Source organism: Spermophilus citellus, assembly GCF_964194105.1.
Source record: "Spermophilus citellus genome assembly, chromosome: 1".
In the NCBI taxonomy this organism is placed as follows: domain Eukaryota; kingdom Metazoa; phylum Chordata; class Mammalia; order Rodentia; family Sciuridae; genus Spermophilus; species Spermophilus citellus.
This window is the reverse complement of record NC_138182.1, coordinates 9,290,466-9,305,400: the sequence shown is the minus strand read 5'-3', so window position 1 is coordinate 9,305,400 and position 14,935 is coordinate 9,290,466. Positions and strand designations below refer to the sequence as shown.

The 14,935-nt window shown below is 37.4% G+C and overlaps 1 protein-coding gene across 3 annotated transcripts in view; it reads left to right on the top strand.

Moving 5' to 3' along the window:
* Positions 1 to 14,935, top strand: part of TPP2 (tripeptidyl peptidase 2) — a 68,230-nt gene that overhangs the window by 30,289 nt on the left and 23,006 nt on the right. For all 3 annotated transcript variants that reach the window (XM_081291376.1, XM_081291377.1, XM_081291378.1), the window contains exons 11-20: positions 1,457 to 1,605; positions 3,406 to 3,521; positions 4,355 to 4,523; positions 5,444 to 5,601; positions 6,482 to 6,558; positions 8,921 to 9,027; positions 10,990 to 11,144; positions 12,231 to 12,347; positions 12,582 to 12,682; positions 14,218 to 14,314. In XM_081291376.1, the coding sequence (XP_081147502.1) occupies positions 1,457 to 1,605; positions 3,406 to 3,521; positions 4,355 to 4,523; positions 5,444 to 5,601; positions 6,482 to 6,558; positions 8,921 to 9,027; positions 10,990 to 11,144; positions 12,231 to 12,347; positions 12,582 to 12,682; positions 14,218 to 14,314 (1,246 nt within the window). The remainder of the gene's footprint in view (positions 1 to 1,456; positions 1,606 to 3,405; positions 3,522 to 4,354; positions 4,524 to 5,443; positions 5,602 to 6,481; positions 6,559 to 8,920; positions 9,028 to 10,989; positions 11,145 to 12,230; positions 12,348 to 12,581; positions 12,683 to 14,217; positions 14,315 to 14,935) is intronic.

Sequence of the window (14,935 nt, the reverse complement as noted above, 5' to 3'; positions counted from 1 at the left end):
ATTTTTTTGATTTCTTGGTGTTTGCAGGTGTGGCCTCTCCAAGACAGACTACCCCATAATGTCTACATAAAAGGGCTTGAGTTTCTCTTTTGTATAATAGTTTAGGAGGAAAATATCACTTATTTTTGTTGTCGTTGTTGTTAATTTCAAAGAAACATTCATTAAACTCATTTTTAGAATACTGTTTTAAATACTTCGAAAATACTTTAAGATTTGCCAGCCAGTTTACAGACTAGTGAAAAGGTAAAAATGAGCAATTGAAAGTACTCAGTTAAAATTCATGACTCTTTCAACTTGTTATTTTTTCAATTATAAAATATCCGTTGCTCATTGTGAATATTGGTAGATAACATAGTGCAAGTAAGGAAGTAAAAATCATACTAAATCTCATTATCTGTGAGTGGTATATATGTATGTATGACGTTTGGTAAACATTCTTTTAGTCATTCTTCTGACCATAAATGGGAAATCATGCTGTTCATGTATTTTTGTCACTCAGGGATATGGTGTGAGCATCTTTATGGGTCAACAGATATTTACCCAATAATATTCATGTAAAGATATTCACTAAAAAGGTGCCACTGATGCATTTTGGAAGTGATATATGTGCATTGTCTTCAGCTCTGTAAAAATGTAAGACCAAATTGCCCTAATGTTTCTAGCCAGAAGCAAAAGCTCAATTGATTGGGGGAGAATCATAGTGGAAGAACGGCCTCTGGGGGGGAATAGAATAGAACTGTGTTGGATGACAGCGTGAGTGTGATCATAACTCCAAGGGCTTTTAGCTCCTTAGTCTTATTATGGAAGGCCTCAACTAGGTAGTCCTTTTAAACTTGAGCTGTCCAGTCTGTCAGCCACCAGTCTTGTGAGGTTGGTCTGAAGTTGTCTTAGTGCAAAAAAAAAAAAAAAAAAAAAGTAAGCTAACTCATTTTTATTCTTTTCTATCAACTACATTTTGAAATGATATTTTGGATATGTTCTGTTAAATAAAACGTTATTAAAACTAATTTCACCAGTCTCCTGTTAGTTTTTTTAAAATGTGGCTCTTAGAAAATTTCAAATTACATATATGACCCACTTTATTTTTCTATTATATAATACTGAATTAGATTATAAACAGTGGAAAACTTCACCAAGGAGTCTGAACATTTATTTTTTCTCTCTAAATGTACCTGATATCTTTGACCCGTCACACATAAACCCAGATACATATACACACAGGCAGATTTCTATCCACTTGTGAGGAAAAAATAACTGCTGCCTGACGGGGAAATAGCTGTGCTAGGTCCCCCCCCCCCCATGATTCCCCATGATGATATCTTTGTCTTTATATGTAATGACTACAAGTAGTCCATGGTTTTGGACTATAATGGATTTGACCAGTGGCCTTCTCAAGAATGCCCATATATATCCCAGTTTCACCATCATGAACAAACCTCAATGGCTTTCTGTTTAGTGCCGACGGGGCCCTTGGAGTGAGTATCAGTGCACCAGGAGGAGCCATTGCTTCTGTCCCTAACTGGACGTTGAGGGGGACTCAGCTAATGAACGGGACGTCGATGTCTTCCCCTAACGCGTGTGGGGGCATTGCCCTGATACTCTCAGGTGAGGATATTGCCTGTGACCGTCCTCTTCTCCTACTGCTGACTGCATGTTTTCTGCAGTTCTCATGGTGAGAAAACATGGTTTATTTGGTAATGTCCTGGACACAAAGTAAAGTTTTGAGTAGAAAATGATTTATGTAATAATGACCATTTGCTTATTCATTCATTTGGCAAACATATTTATTGGCTCTTTGCTTATCAGAGGCTAAGTTAATGAACAGAACATGTAAAATACCTTGCCTATTTCAAGTTTATGTTATAATTGGGGGAGACAAACTTTGAACAAAATTTTAAAAGTGCTTGTATTACACATTGGAATGTGATAAATGATATAGAGAAGAATTAAATGGAACAGAAGTATATCTAGGATGATATGCAATGTTAAAGAGGGCACCATCAGGGTGGCCTGAGACTCAGGGTGGACAAGCTGCAGTGAAGCTCCCTCCTCAGAAGTGCCCCTCTGTTCAAGGTTGGTCTCCCTGCCTTCTTCATTCACCCCTTTTCTGACTACCGCAGCTGTCTTCTTCTGCCCATGTGCCTGGTCAACTCCTCTCTGCTGATGCCAGAGAGATAACAACAAAAGCCAATAGTTTTTTAATCACTGATTTTAAAACACCTATCAGTGCCACATCATTTGCCAGTTTGAGTCAGAATTCTCCGGATGGTCACTGATGTCTCTACCTCATTTCTAGTCCTATTCAGCATCACCTATCTTTGAGCATATCTCTGCCCCTAAATCCTTTTCAGACCTGCAAACGCCTATGCATTCTGTGGCAGGGTGGGGTGAGGGTACTAGAGGTTGAACTCATTGCCTCGTGCATGCTAGGTGAGTGCTGTATCCCTGAGCTACATACCCAGCCCTTTTTAATTTTATTGTGGGTCAAGGTCTTTAACCCAGGCTGGCCTTGAACTTGGGCTCCTCCTGCCTCAGCCTCTCTAGCAGTGGGGATTACAGGCTGTGCCAAATTCCTGTGCATTCTGTAAGTCCAGGTCATCTACCTATTCCTCTGATAGCGCTCTATCTTTTTTTTTTTTTTTTTTTTTGATTCTCATGAACAAAATTGATTATGTCCTTGATTTGCTCTTATGGCTTATTACAGTACATTTTTATGTGTTTCATGAGCTCTGGAGAGGATAAAAATGGTTCAGCAGTCATCTTTTTATCAGTAACAGTATAAAAGCCTTTTATAACCTTCCCATAGTTTCAAACCTGGCTTCATGCTAGAATCCCCTGGGAAGCTTGTAATAAATCACAATCTCTGGATCCAGTCCTTAAAGATTCTCATTTAGTTGGTCTGTTACAAAACCTCAGCTGCCTTTTGCCTTAGTTCCCTGATGCATGTGAATTGAAATCTGCTGCCAGTAACCGTGGTGTTTGACCAATAGTACCTTAAAGAAAATGTCATTCAGGAGCAGGGGCCAAAGCTCAGTGGTAGAGCGCTTGCCTTGCATGTGTGAGACACTTGAGTTCGTTCCTCAGTACCACATAAAAATAAATAAAGGTATTGTGTCCATTTAAAAAAAGAAAATATCATTCAGATGCCATTGGGTGTCTGCTTTGTGCATTGATGTCACCTTTGTGCAGCCTGCCAATCAGTATGCATTGATTTTTGAGTGAAGTCTGCAATGCGGGCAATTGAGCCAGACTATTGAGTTCAGTTTTTAAGAAGAGATTTTAAAATAAGTGTTGAAATTCAAGACATGAAAAACCAGAGACTACTTGTTACACTGATTGGAGAAAGAAAGTTTCCAGTAGCAGGCTCACTAACACAGTTTTCTTTTGTTTGTTTTTTAATTTTAGGTCTAAAAGCTAATAATGTTGAATATACAGTTCATTCAGTCAGAAGAGCTTTAGAAAACACTGCAGTGAAGGCTGACAACATAGAAGTATTTGCCCAAGGACATGGTATTATTCAGGTATTGTTGTCTGTATGAGAAACTTAAAGCACCCTTAAAATAATAATGTAGAGGGCTGGGGTTGTGGCTCATTGATAGAGCACTTGCCTAGCACATGTGAGGCCTTTGCCTAGCACATGTGAGGCCTGGGTTCAATCCTCAGCACCACATAAAAAATAAATGAATAAAGCAATGGGGGAAAAAAGTTACCTCATTAAATAATAATAATAATAGTATCATCTATTGTAACATGATTCACTGTGTCTAAATTCCAGATTATGGGGCTGGGATTGTGGCTCAGCAGTAGAGCACTCGCCTAGCACAGGTGCAACCCAGGTTCGATTCTCAGCACCACATTAAAAAAAAAAAAAATAAAGGCATTGTGTTGTGTCCATTTACCAAAAAAAAAAAAAAAAAAAAAAAAAATTCTCTCTCTCTCTCTCTTTAAAAAAATAAAAATAAATTCCAAATTATGTGGCTATAGTAGGGCAAAAAAACAACCAAAACCAAATTTTATAGTTAGGACAGATTCGTTATACTAAAGAGAAACAGACGTATAGAGGCTGGAAATTCAAAACAGAAGTAGAAGCAAAAACTTGTCAGTCATAATGGCAGGTGGATCAATTCCAGCATTCATTAACAATGTGAACAGAGTGAAATGGAATGTTCATCTAGTGGTAAAAATGTAGAATTGGCATCTGAGTTGGAGGGAGTATTGAGTAGTATACAGTGAATATAGAAACTGACTTTTTGTTTATAGTAGTTTGTTATAACTGACGTCAAGTTAATTGGTAATTTGTAATAAAATATTTTCTTCATCCATTTTATCTTACCAGTTATATTCTTTTAATTAGGTTGACAAAGCCTATGACTACCTCGTTCAGAATACATCATTTGCTAATAGACTAGGTTTTACTGTTACTGTTGGAAATAACCGTGGCATCTACCTCCGAGATCCTGTTCAGGTGGCTGCACCTTCAGATCATGGTGTTGGCATTGAGCCTGTATTTCCAGAGAACACAGGTAAGTAGGAGGCTGGCAGTGAGCTGAAGTGTTCATGTTGATGGTTCAGACAAATGCTGCTTGACAGGGGGATGCTATGTGGCCAATGGTCTGAAGAGAAGTAAGAACTGACAAGATGATTATTTAAAACTAATAAACTTGAGGGAGTAGCAATGGAGGAAGATTACCTCTAGATAGAGAATAGGGGTGGGACGGAAAGGGAGGGAGAAGGGGAATAGCATGGATGGTGAAAGGAGACCCTCATCGTTATACAAAATACATGTATGAAGATTTGAATTTGGTGTCAACATATCTCATACATAATTAGATGTGATAAGTTATTGTATAATGGTGAATTAAGAATCGTAATGCAAAAAAAATAAGTATAAAAAGTTAATAAACTTAAGGGAAACTAGAGCAATTAAGGACCCCAGTACCATGGTAATTCAGTTAGCATCTCAACCACCAAGGAAAACAGCAGGACAGGACTGCAGTGACCTATGTTTTATTAAATTGATAGTAAAGTAACATTCCCTTTCTTTTCCCACTTACTACTTGGTTATAAGCCAGAGCTTTCAGGTGAGAGTGAGAAGTAGTAGCAGCTGAGGGGAACAACAGGTGTCAGGGAAACTCATCACTGTATATTTGACAGTCTTTATTTCACTCAAGTTCTGTTACCTGCACACAATGATGTAACATGTCCACTAAAATTCTGTATTTTAAGGCATAGCAGTGTCTGGTGAGAATTATGAATGAGATCCTCAAGAGTACACTAAAATGCAAGGAAGACTTATGACAGTTTTGTTGTGCTTTGGGTGCGATGTCTAGTACATTTTAGAACAGACTAAACTAAGTTGTTGAAATTTCTTGACAAGAGATAGAACTTTTTGAAATGAAAGGGGGGAAATGCTGATTTTAATTTTTGGTCTTTTTAATGCCAGAAAACTCTGAAAAAATATCCCTTCAGCTTCATTTAGCTTTAACTTCAAACTCATCTTGGGTTCAGTGTCCCAGCCATTTGGAACTCATGAATCAATGTAGACACATAAACATACGTGTGGACCCCAGAGGCTTACGAGAAGGATTGCATTATACAGAGGTATTGGCATATCTTCATTTTCATTTCTTTACTCTTTAAAATGTTTTGAGAGGCCAAGTGCAGTGGTGCAGGCCCATATTCCCAGTAAAAATGAGAGGCTGAGGCAGGAGGATCACAAGTTCAAGGCCAGCCTGGGCAACTTAGCAAGACCCTGTCTCAAAAATAAAAAGGGCTAAGATTGTAGTTCAGTGGTCGAGTGCCCCAGGTTCAATCCCCAGTAACAAAAAAACAAAACAACAAAAATAAAAAGCAGGTGGATAACATGTTTAAGAGTAAAAAGGTAAACAATTCCAAGTATATTTCTAAGATGTTGCTTTCTTGTTAAGAATCAACTCAGCCTTTCTACTTACCAGAGTTTGTAGCTCATCTGGTCTACCTATATTCATTTAAGCAGTTGGGTACAGTAAGAATATAATGTGTCCTTGTGTGAAGAAGACAAGAGAAACAAGCAGAACAGTAAAGCCTTTTCAGTTAGGTTTCCTTCTAATTCATCAATTGGTTGATTGGGTTGAACCTAAGTTGCATACTCAGGTGGAGAAAGCAGATGTTAGATACATGGTAGTTGTATGTAAACAATAACTACCTCCAATGTTGTCTGTGATGCTAGTTTGAGCTAGTTTGCAGTTGAGTCATTAAAAAACAATTTTTTAAATTTGATGTCTCATTTCCCTATTATGCTCAATTATTTAAAGGTTTTTACATATGCATTTGTTAGGGCTTTTTGCTAATAATATTATGTGACTTAGTGTCAGGAAACCTGTTCCACTTATGTGTGGGACCTTTCAGTTTTAAGATTAATTCATTCTATGACTAGATTATCCCTTTAAACTCCCTGTTCTACAAGTATATTTATAGATATTGAAACTGTGTTTCTTTCAAGGTTTGCGGCTATGACATAGCCTCCCCCAATGCAGGGCCTCTGTTCAGAGTTCCTATCACTGCGGTTATAGCAGCAAAGTAAGTAAGAGATTGTTCACAACTTATTTTTACATCTAAGTTGTTAATAGCTATGTGTGGGATACTGTGGACTTTTTGGATTACTAGGCCACAGAACCAGGTAACCAGAGCTTAGTCTTAGTTCGCGTCTTCCTCCCTTTTGTCGGTGGCATGTAGTCAGCCCTGCTGGTCCCTGTTGGCTGTGAGAACCATGGATGGCATCTGGCCTCCTCCCCACCCCCTTCACTGAATATACTGGTGTAGGGGCTGCTGCCGAGCTCCATGGGAAAGAGTAGCATAGCCTTCCGCTTCCCCAAGCCCTCTGCGGCCCTTGGAAGAGCTGTTTCATCCTTCTCCACACCACCCTCCTTGCTTTCCTGGCTCTTCCTCCTTTCTAGTCACTTTGTGCTTCCAGACTCTTAACCCTTTCCTCTCTGTCCACCCTGGAACCAAGGAGTTCACATTTGATCATGTTACTCCTGCTTAAAATACATCACTGGCAGCTCCAAGTATCAAGTTTAGGTTCCTTAAAATAGCAAGTGATGACTCCTCACAGCTCTAGCCCCAACCCAGTGCTTCCTATCATGCCATACACCAAGGTGCAGGTTCTGAGCAGCTTTCCACCCAGACTCTCCAGATTTTTACAGTTGATGAGAGCATTTGCTCGACTGAAGCCTTTGCTGCACTGGAGCCTTTAACTGACCAGGCTCATTTCTGGGCATCTGAATAAAAGTAGTCCCTACATCATGGCACTTTACACGGCTCAGGACAAAATTTACTTATTTAATTTATGCTGTTTGACTGTGAGCCCTCTGGAGTCAGAGACTATATCTTACTTCATCCTATATGGACCCTATTAAACAGGATGTGCAAAACAAACTGATTAGTAGATAAACTGTGAGATTGGATTTTGAATACTGAAAATAAGTAGCAGTTCTAAATTACCAGTTTCTGTTGAGTTAGTTACTCAGGTGGATCTCAGCCCTATGAAGCATAGAGGATGAAATTAAGGAAATCAATTTTAAAAATGGCATGTATGTGGGAAAGAAGTTAAATTTTTGGTCATACATTGCCTAGAAGTGCAATGGAAATTTCAACAAGGCTCTGTGTAAGACCTTCAACAATCATCTGATAACGTTTTCTCTTCCAGGAAGATTCTGCAGGTTCCCTTTGAATGAACCAAAAATTCTTCATCAGTTTTCCCTGACATGTCCCTACTGTGTAAAATATCTCTCTCCCCACTAATTCGACTAGATCAAAGGATCATATTTTACTCATTGTTACATTTCTAGCTACCTTATATAAACACTCATTAAATGTTTGTCCTACATACATAAGTGTATGTCCTACATACACTTTCTGTAGAAGGTACTTATACATTTGACTTTTAATTTTTTTAATTTAATTTCTCATGGAAATGGTTTGTCTTTACTATTTTTATAGTATGGGGGCATTTTTGAAGCTACATGAGGGGCTTGACACCAGTTTTTATCATAGCTGCAGACACTTATCAATGCCACAAAAATATACACTACCTTTTATTTTAATATCTAGGATTCACTATAGTCCTTAATCTAGAAATTAGAAAATTTTGTGAATATTGTAGAATTCCTTTAAGAAAAAAAAAAGGGCGTATGAGCTTTTTAAATGTGTGTGTGTGTCTTACAAATTATAAAATAAGGGCTGCGTTGTAGCTCAGAGGTAGAGCACTTACCTAGCATGCACGAGGCACTGGGTTTGATCCTTAGCACCACATAAAAATAAAGAGATTGGGCTGGGGATGTGGCTCAAGCGGCAGCGCGCTCTCCTGGCATGCGTGTGGCCCAGGTTCCATCCTCAGCACCACATACAAACAAAGATGTTGTGTCCGCCGAAAAAAACCTAAAAAATAAATATTAAAAAAATTCTTTCTCTCTCTCTCTCTCTCTCTCTCTCTCTCTCTCTCTCTCTCTCTCTCTCAAAAAAAAAAAATACAATAAAATAAAATAAAAAATAAAGGGCTGGGGATGTGGCTCAAGCGGTAGCGCGCTCGCCTGGCATGCGTGCGGCCTGGGTTCGATCCTCAGCACCACATACCAACAAAGATGTTGTGTCCGCCGAGAACTAAAAAATAAATATTAAAAATTCTCTCTTTCTCTCTCTCTCTCCCTCTCTCTCTCTCTCTCTCTCTCTCTCTCTCTCTCTCTTAAAAAAAAAAATAAAAAATAAATAAAAAATAAAGAGATTGTGTCCACCTATACCTAAGAAATAACAAGTCCCAGTGTTCATTTCTGGTGAACTACTCTTGCATGTATTGTATAAGATCTAGAGTGCTAGTGGGCATGTTACAAACATAACTATTTTATGACAATATCACATTTAATAATTTTTTGTTAATTTTCAGAGTAAATGAATCTTCACATTATGATCTAGCCTTTACAGATGTACATTTTAAACCTGGTCAGATTAGAAGGCATTTCATTGAGGTTCCTGAGGGTGCAACATGGGCTGGTAAGTAAAAATTTGTCTGGACCTCTTATTTTGGATGATTATGTGTTATAAATATGTGAACCCAATTTAAATTAATAGCCAGCATTACTGAATACCTCTAGGGTGTGGACACACTGTTCAGCATTTTACACAGGTTATCTTGTCTAGGCCAATAAGTATCCTTATTAAAAATGGTTTATATTTGGCTTAAAAAAGCATTTTGTGCTTGTATATATCTCTTTTGAGCATTTGCTTAAAATGAAATCATGAAATACATGTGTGAGACCTCATTGAGAAGAGTTTGTTATCTCTGTGGTTCCTTGTACTATCTTCTGGTCATTTGTCTAAATGCAGTTTGTCTGTCTCCCTCCCTCTTGATATCACCGGAAATGCAAGAGTTTCCTTATTACATATAATGTGGTAAAGGCAAAGTAATAAATAACAAAAACTGCAAGTTAGAGTGCCGGATTGAAACAGGGTCCAGTATATCCTGTTGAACTGCACCCCTGTTAGAGTGTTGCTTTCTTCCTCTTTGTCCACCACAGACGATAGTCAGGAGGTGCACTAGACTCATTCCCCACACATACTTTTATGCATAATCTGTGTTCCAGGTCCTTTTCAGAGGGGGAGGTAGTGAGCTACATAGAGAAGGATTGCTTCTAGAGGCCTTTCCCCAAGGAGAGTCCTTGTGAGCCTCCAGTCCAAACTTCTGACTTACTTGGTGATTAAGAGAACCTGGATCAGAGGAAGGCAGCATGGAGCAGTGGAGCTTTGGAGACTGACAAGTTTGGGCTTCAGATCCAGACTCTGTCTTACCTTAATGCTTACTTGGGGCAGGTTGCTTAATTAACCAAACTTCTCTTTTAGCTAATTATGTTTAAATTAAAAGATTCAAGAGCTTATGAAGCATCTGAGACATAGCTTGTCCATTTTGATATTTATATCCTTGACAGTTCTTCTGGGGCTCAGGGTTAGAGGTGCTAAATTGAACATCTCTGTAGTAGCATCATATAGGCCTTCTCAGAGTTGTACAGTTCAAGGCCAATGATATTAAAGAGTAAAAAAATATTAATTAATACTGAATATTGAATTTAATATTTATTTAGTGGAAAATGACAGTGGGTATACTGCCCTGGTTATGATTTGTGTAGGTTGGTATTGAAAATACTTTTTTTTTGTTTTAAAAAGTTATTGAATTATCTAGAATGCAAGTATTTCAGAGCATTTTACAATGTTAGAGTAAAAGTGTATTACAATGGTTACTATTTCAAATAATTAGAAATATTGTCATAATGCTAGATTTTGTACTCTCAGCAACTGATTAGGTTCCAAGAGCTGTGTGCCCACTTGTCCTTGGGAACCACAGAGAACTGAACCTTGCTCCATTTCCCTTGAATTAGAATAGAGAATATTCTTTTGATGAGCTGCTGGTCTTGCCTCACGTGGTTTAGGCTCATTTCCAGCACTGCCTTCTGGTCAAGCTAAGCAAGTAGAAGTAGACCAGATGGAGACAGATCAAGAGAGACAGGAGAGACTAGGAAAAATTACCAAATAAGTTGAATGAATAGATGCTAATGGAATTTAGGCCAGGATAAATAGTAGAGGTTTTAAAAATTATAATCTTCTTTACTATATGAGGTATTGATTGGTTTTCAGCTAAAACCAGCAAAAAGAAGGATCTTTAAGAGAGAGGTAGGTACCTGATAAGGATAATTGTTATGCACCTGTGGGCTGCTTGTGTCACCGGGTGCTTGCAGCAAGAGGCAGCTTAGTTTAATACCCATTTATCTCTTTTCTGCAGATTATCTTCTGCCCTCTGGCTTTATTAATATTCTGTTTCTGTGTTTTTAAGGAGGTACACAGGTTTCATTTCAGTATATCATTTTATTCTTTATATGTTACCACCTAAACAAAAGGTCATTGTTAAAACCATATTTTAAATCTGGCTAGTTTAAAGCTTTGCTTCTTTCCTTCTTATTCTAGAAGTTACTGTGTGTTCATGTTCTTCTGAGGTGTCAGCCAAGTTTGTTCTTCATGCAGTGCAGCTTGTGAAGCAAAGAGCATATCGAAGTCATGAATTCTATAAGTTTTGCTCCCTTCCAGAAAAAGGAACTCTGACAGAAGCTTTTCCTGTCCTAGTAAGTGTGATTAACAGATTGAAATCTCACTTTCCTTTTTGGTGGGGGCTAAGACTAACTATTTGAATTTGACTTAATAGTTTCTACCCAGAGCACATTGGGACTCTATATTTTGTTCATACAAATTAAATGAAGTATGAAGTCTAATGAAGTCTAATTAGGGTACTTAAACCTAAATATTGGACAAAAATATTCATCCTTTTTTAACTCTTGAATAATTTAGTCAAAGAAAAGTGCTAATCTTGTAGATTCTGACACTTCATAATTTGGACCTTGGTTTTAATTGTTTCCTCTATATAATTATTTCCTTATGGAACACTTTTCTCCAGGTCACTTATTTTATTAATGCCTTAAGAATCTGAGGGGCTTGGCGTTCAGATTACCTCACCAGGACAGGTCTCTACCCTTGGCTGTAGTGTAAGAAGTGAGGCAGGTGGACTTACCCTATTCTTCCACACACTTGTGCTCTGAGTCTGTGTGTCTCTCCCACATCTCCTGCTTCATGTTCCTGTTACTTCCGTGTCCTTGCACTGCATCAGTGTTACATGGTTGCTCTCTTTAAACTTTCTAATGCACTTGATTTCTAAAAAAAACTAATTTAAAACAGGGCTAGGAACAGTTTTTCTTCCGCTTTTTGCTTTTATTATTTAACAGGGAGAAAGGTGTCACCATAATTCTGATTTTCTTTTAGTTTGCAGGAGGCTCTTAGACTAAAATTCAACTGTGCCTATTGAATATGCCTTATAAAGTTTTATCCTTTCTCTTATCCTCTCTTAAGTTTTCTTTTGATCCTAGTTTTTATTCCACTTTTTCAGCATTATTTTACTGTATATGCTTTCAAAAGATGCCTCAAATGTTTTGATAAGAAGTGTAAGATTATGATAAATAGTTGTGTATTTAAGTACCAGTAATCATCTAAGTCTACATCTACAGTGCCTAACAACACCTAGCACAAATGACAAAAGTCCTTTGAGTTTTGTTATAAATAAGAAAATAATTGCTTAAAAAAACAGCTAATTTTTGTATTTTGTAATTAGAGGAAATAGGGATCTATATATTATAATTTATTCTTATTTTTATCTGCAGGGTGGGAAAGCAATTGAATTTTGTATTGCTCGTTGGTGGGCAAGTCTAAGTGATGTCAATATTGATTATACCATTTCTTTCCATGGAATAGTTTGCACTGCTCCTCAGTTGAACATTGTAAGTTCTGTGATATTTTCATCATTTTTAAATGTCATTTATTTGTGTTATTGAAAACTAATTTCATTGTTTATATTTAAACCTTATTGGAGAAATTATCTGTGGTTCTGAAAATAATAATCTTTGTTCATAGGTGTTTATAAATTTTACATTAGATACATTTATATTAGACATAAAGTACTTTTTATTTTCAGTTAAAGTTTGGGAAATTAATTTGTTAAATATCCTTTGTAGCACGCATCAGAAGGAATCAACCGTTTTGATGTTCAGTCGTCCTTAAAATACGAAGATCTGGCTCCCTGCATAACTTTGAAGAATTGGGTCCAAACACTACGGTATCACTCAGTGTTTAGGGGCTACAAATGTTGATGGTGGGTGGTGGGTGGGGAATCTCTTACATTCTTTGAAAAGTCGTTTTTCTTAAGCTATGTGAACACTGGAGATGAGAATCTAGTTTGACTTTGCAGCTTAGGAGCCTTCATGTGTCTCTGCAAGGCAGCCCAGCAGCAGTTTCTGTCCTCACTGTCCCACTTGGCTGGCAAAGCTCAGGACAGAGGATAGGTGATCCTGTCAGGATAAGTTAGGATCATGGACATTAGCCTTTTCATTTCTTGACAGAAAGCAACAAGTTAACATAATCTCTGATTTTAATATGTGCATCCTTAGCCAGTCACTTCCAGAACTCATAATGCTGGCAGGTCTTTTTGGACTCTGTGCCTCAGCAGCTCCCCTAGAAAACAGGCAGCTGAGCTACATGCTCACTCTTGCTGTGTTAAGGAGAGTACTTGTTTTTTATTGTTTAATCTGACCTTGTCCCATAGCAGCATACAGCATGGTAGTAAATGCATTAAGAGAACCTCGTAGGGAATAGTAGTTGAGGGTATGTCTAGCTTGTATCTTCTTGGAAGTCTTACCCCTAAATCTCAAAAATTTGAACTAAGTATCAGTGACACAAAGCCTTTGCTTTTAGTATCTAGGACTCACTATAGGCCAGAATCTGGTAATTAGAAAGTCCTGTGAATGTTATAATCAAAAAAGAGAGAGAGGCCTGGTGCAGTGGTGCACACCTGTAATTCCAGTACCTTGGGAGGCTGAGAAAGAAAAATCTCAAGTTCAAAGCCAGCCTCAGCAGTGTGAGGCAAGCGCTAAGCAACTCAGTGAGACCCTGTCTCTAAGGAAAATACAAAATAGGGCTGGGGATGTGGCTCAGTGACCCAGAGAGAGAGAGCACTTTATATGTGTGTATGTGTCTTACAAATTATAAAATGAACAAATAGAATCATCTGTATTGTGCTATCCACAGGCTATCTCTGCTAACATTATAAAAATGGGATAATAACATTAATAAATTTGACATTTTTAACTATTTTAAAAAGTGATTCTCCTAATCTCAGTGCTTTTTTTGTAAAAAATTTGTACAGTGACTTGTATTAGAGGATATTAAAAAAATTAAATGCTATTCCCTATGTGGACAAGGGCATATTATGGCCCTGCCATGGCAGTACAGCACTACCAGCAGTTTGAACCGGATGCAAAATCAAAGCCTGTCCTTCAGCACTATTAGTGATTGTCCACCCTAGTGGTGAGATTTAGTTGGGCTAAGAGCTATTTGCAATATTTAATAATATTTTTATCCTGAAAATATTGTCTTTCTAATATTTATTGCAAAATTTAAACTGTGTTGCTATGACTCAGGCAATAAAGAACCATATGTGTTAATGATTAAAATATTATGAGGTATACTGAAAAAAGCAATTTTTAGGCATACTCATTGTAACTTTTGTAATATGTTATAAATATTGTTGCTTACCATTTTGTCTTCTTAAATGAACTCTTGAATCAAATCAAATGTGTGATTGCTTTATTGTAGCCCAGTGAGTGCAAAAACAAAACCTTTAGGAGCAAGAGATGTTTTGCCAAATAATCGTCAACTTTATGAGATGATCCTGACATATAACTTTCATCAAGTAAGTGTTTGCCTGGTAAAGTATATCCACATGATGAAATGTTGTGTTTCATGAATCAGAGAGTCAATTTATTAACTCTGGTTAGTTTGGGATTATGCTTAGGAAATTACGGTTTCTACTCATCTAAGTACCATTCTGATGGAAGTCACAAAGCATAATTTAGTAGTGACCTTTTAGTAATACCTGTTCCTTAATGCCATCTGACCCAGAGTGATTAGATGCCTTGGATGTGGCATAGTCCTTTGGACCATGGTGCCAGGCATGATAGCTTGCCAAAGGGGGCTTCGGAGGAGTAAAAGCTCAGAATGGCTCCCAGGTGGAATGAGTGTGACAGTACTTGAAACCAGTGTAAACACTGGATCAGAGTTTTTATAGTGAGATTTCAGTAAAACAGTCATTGATGAATATGAATTTGGTTTTGGTGTTAGGGAAATAATAGATGTCAATAAATTGTCAGATTTCAATTTTATAAAGTAATTAGAGGTCTTGAAGAATATTTATTGCTTGGTCAACGAGAACATAATAGCTATGTTTGTATTTTTTAACATTTGTAAAGAAAAGTGTCTTTAATTAGTATCAAAATACTAGATGTTCTGCATTTTCATAAGTTTCAGAAGAAAG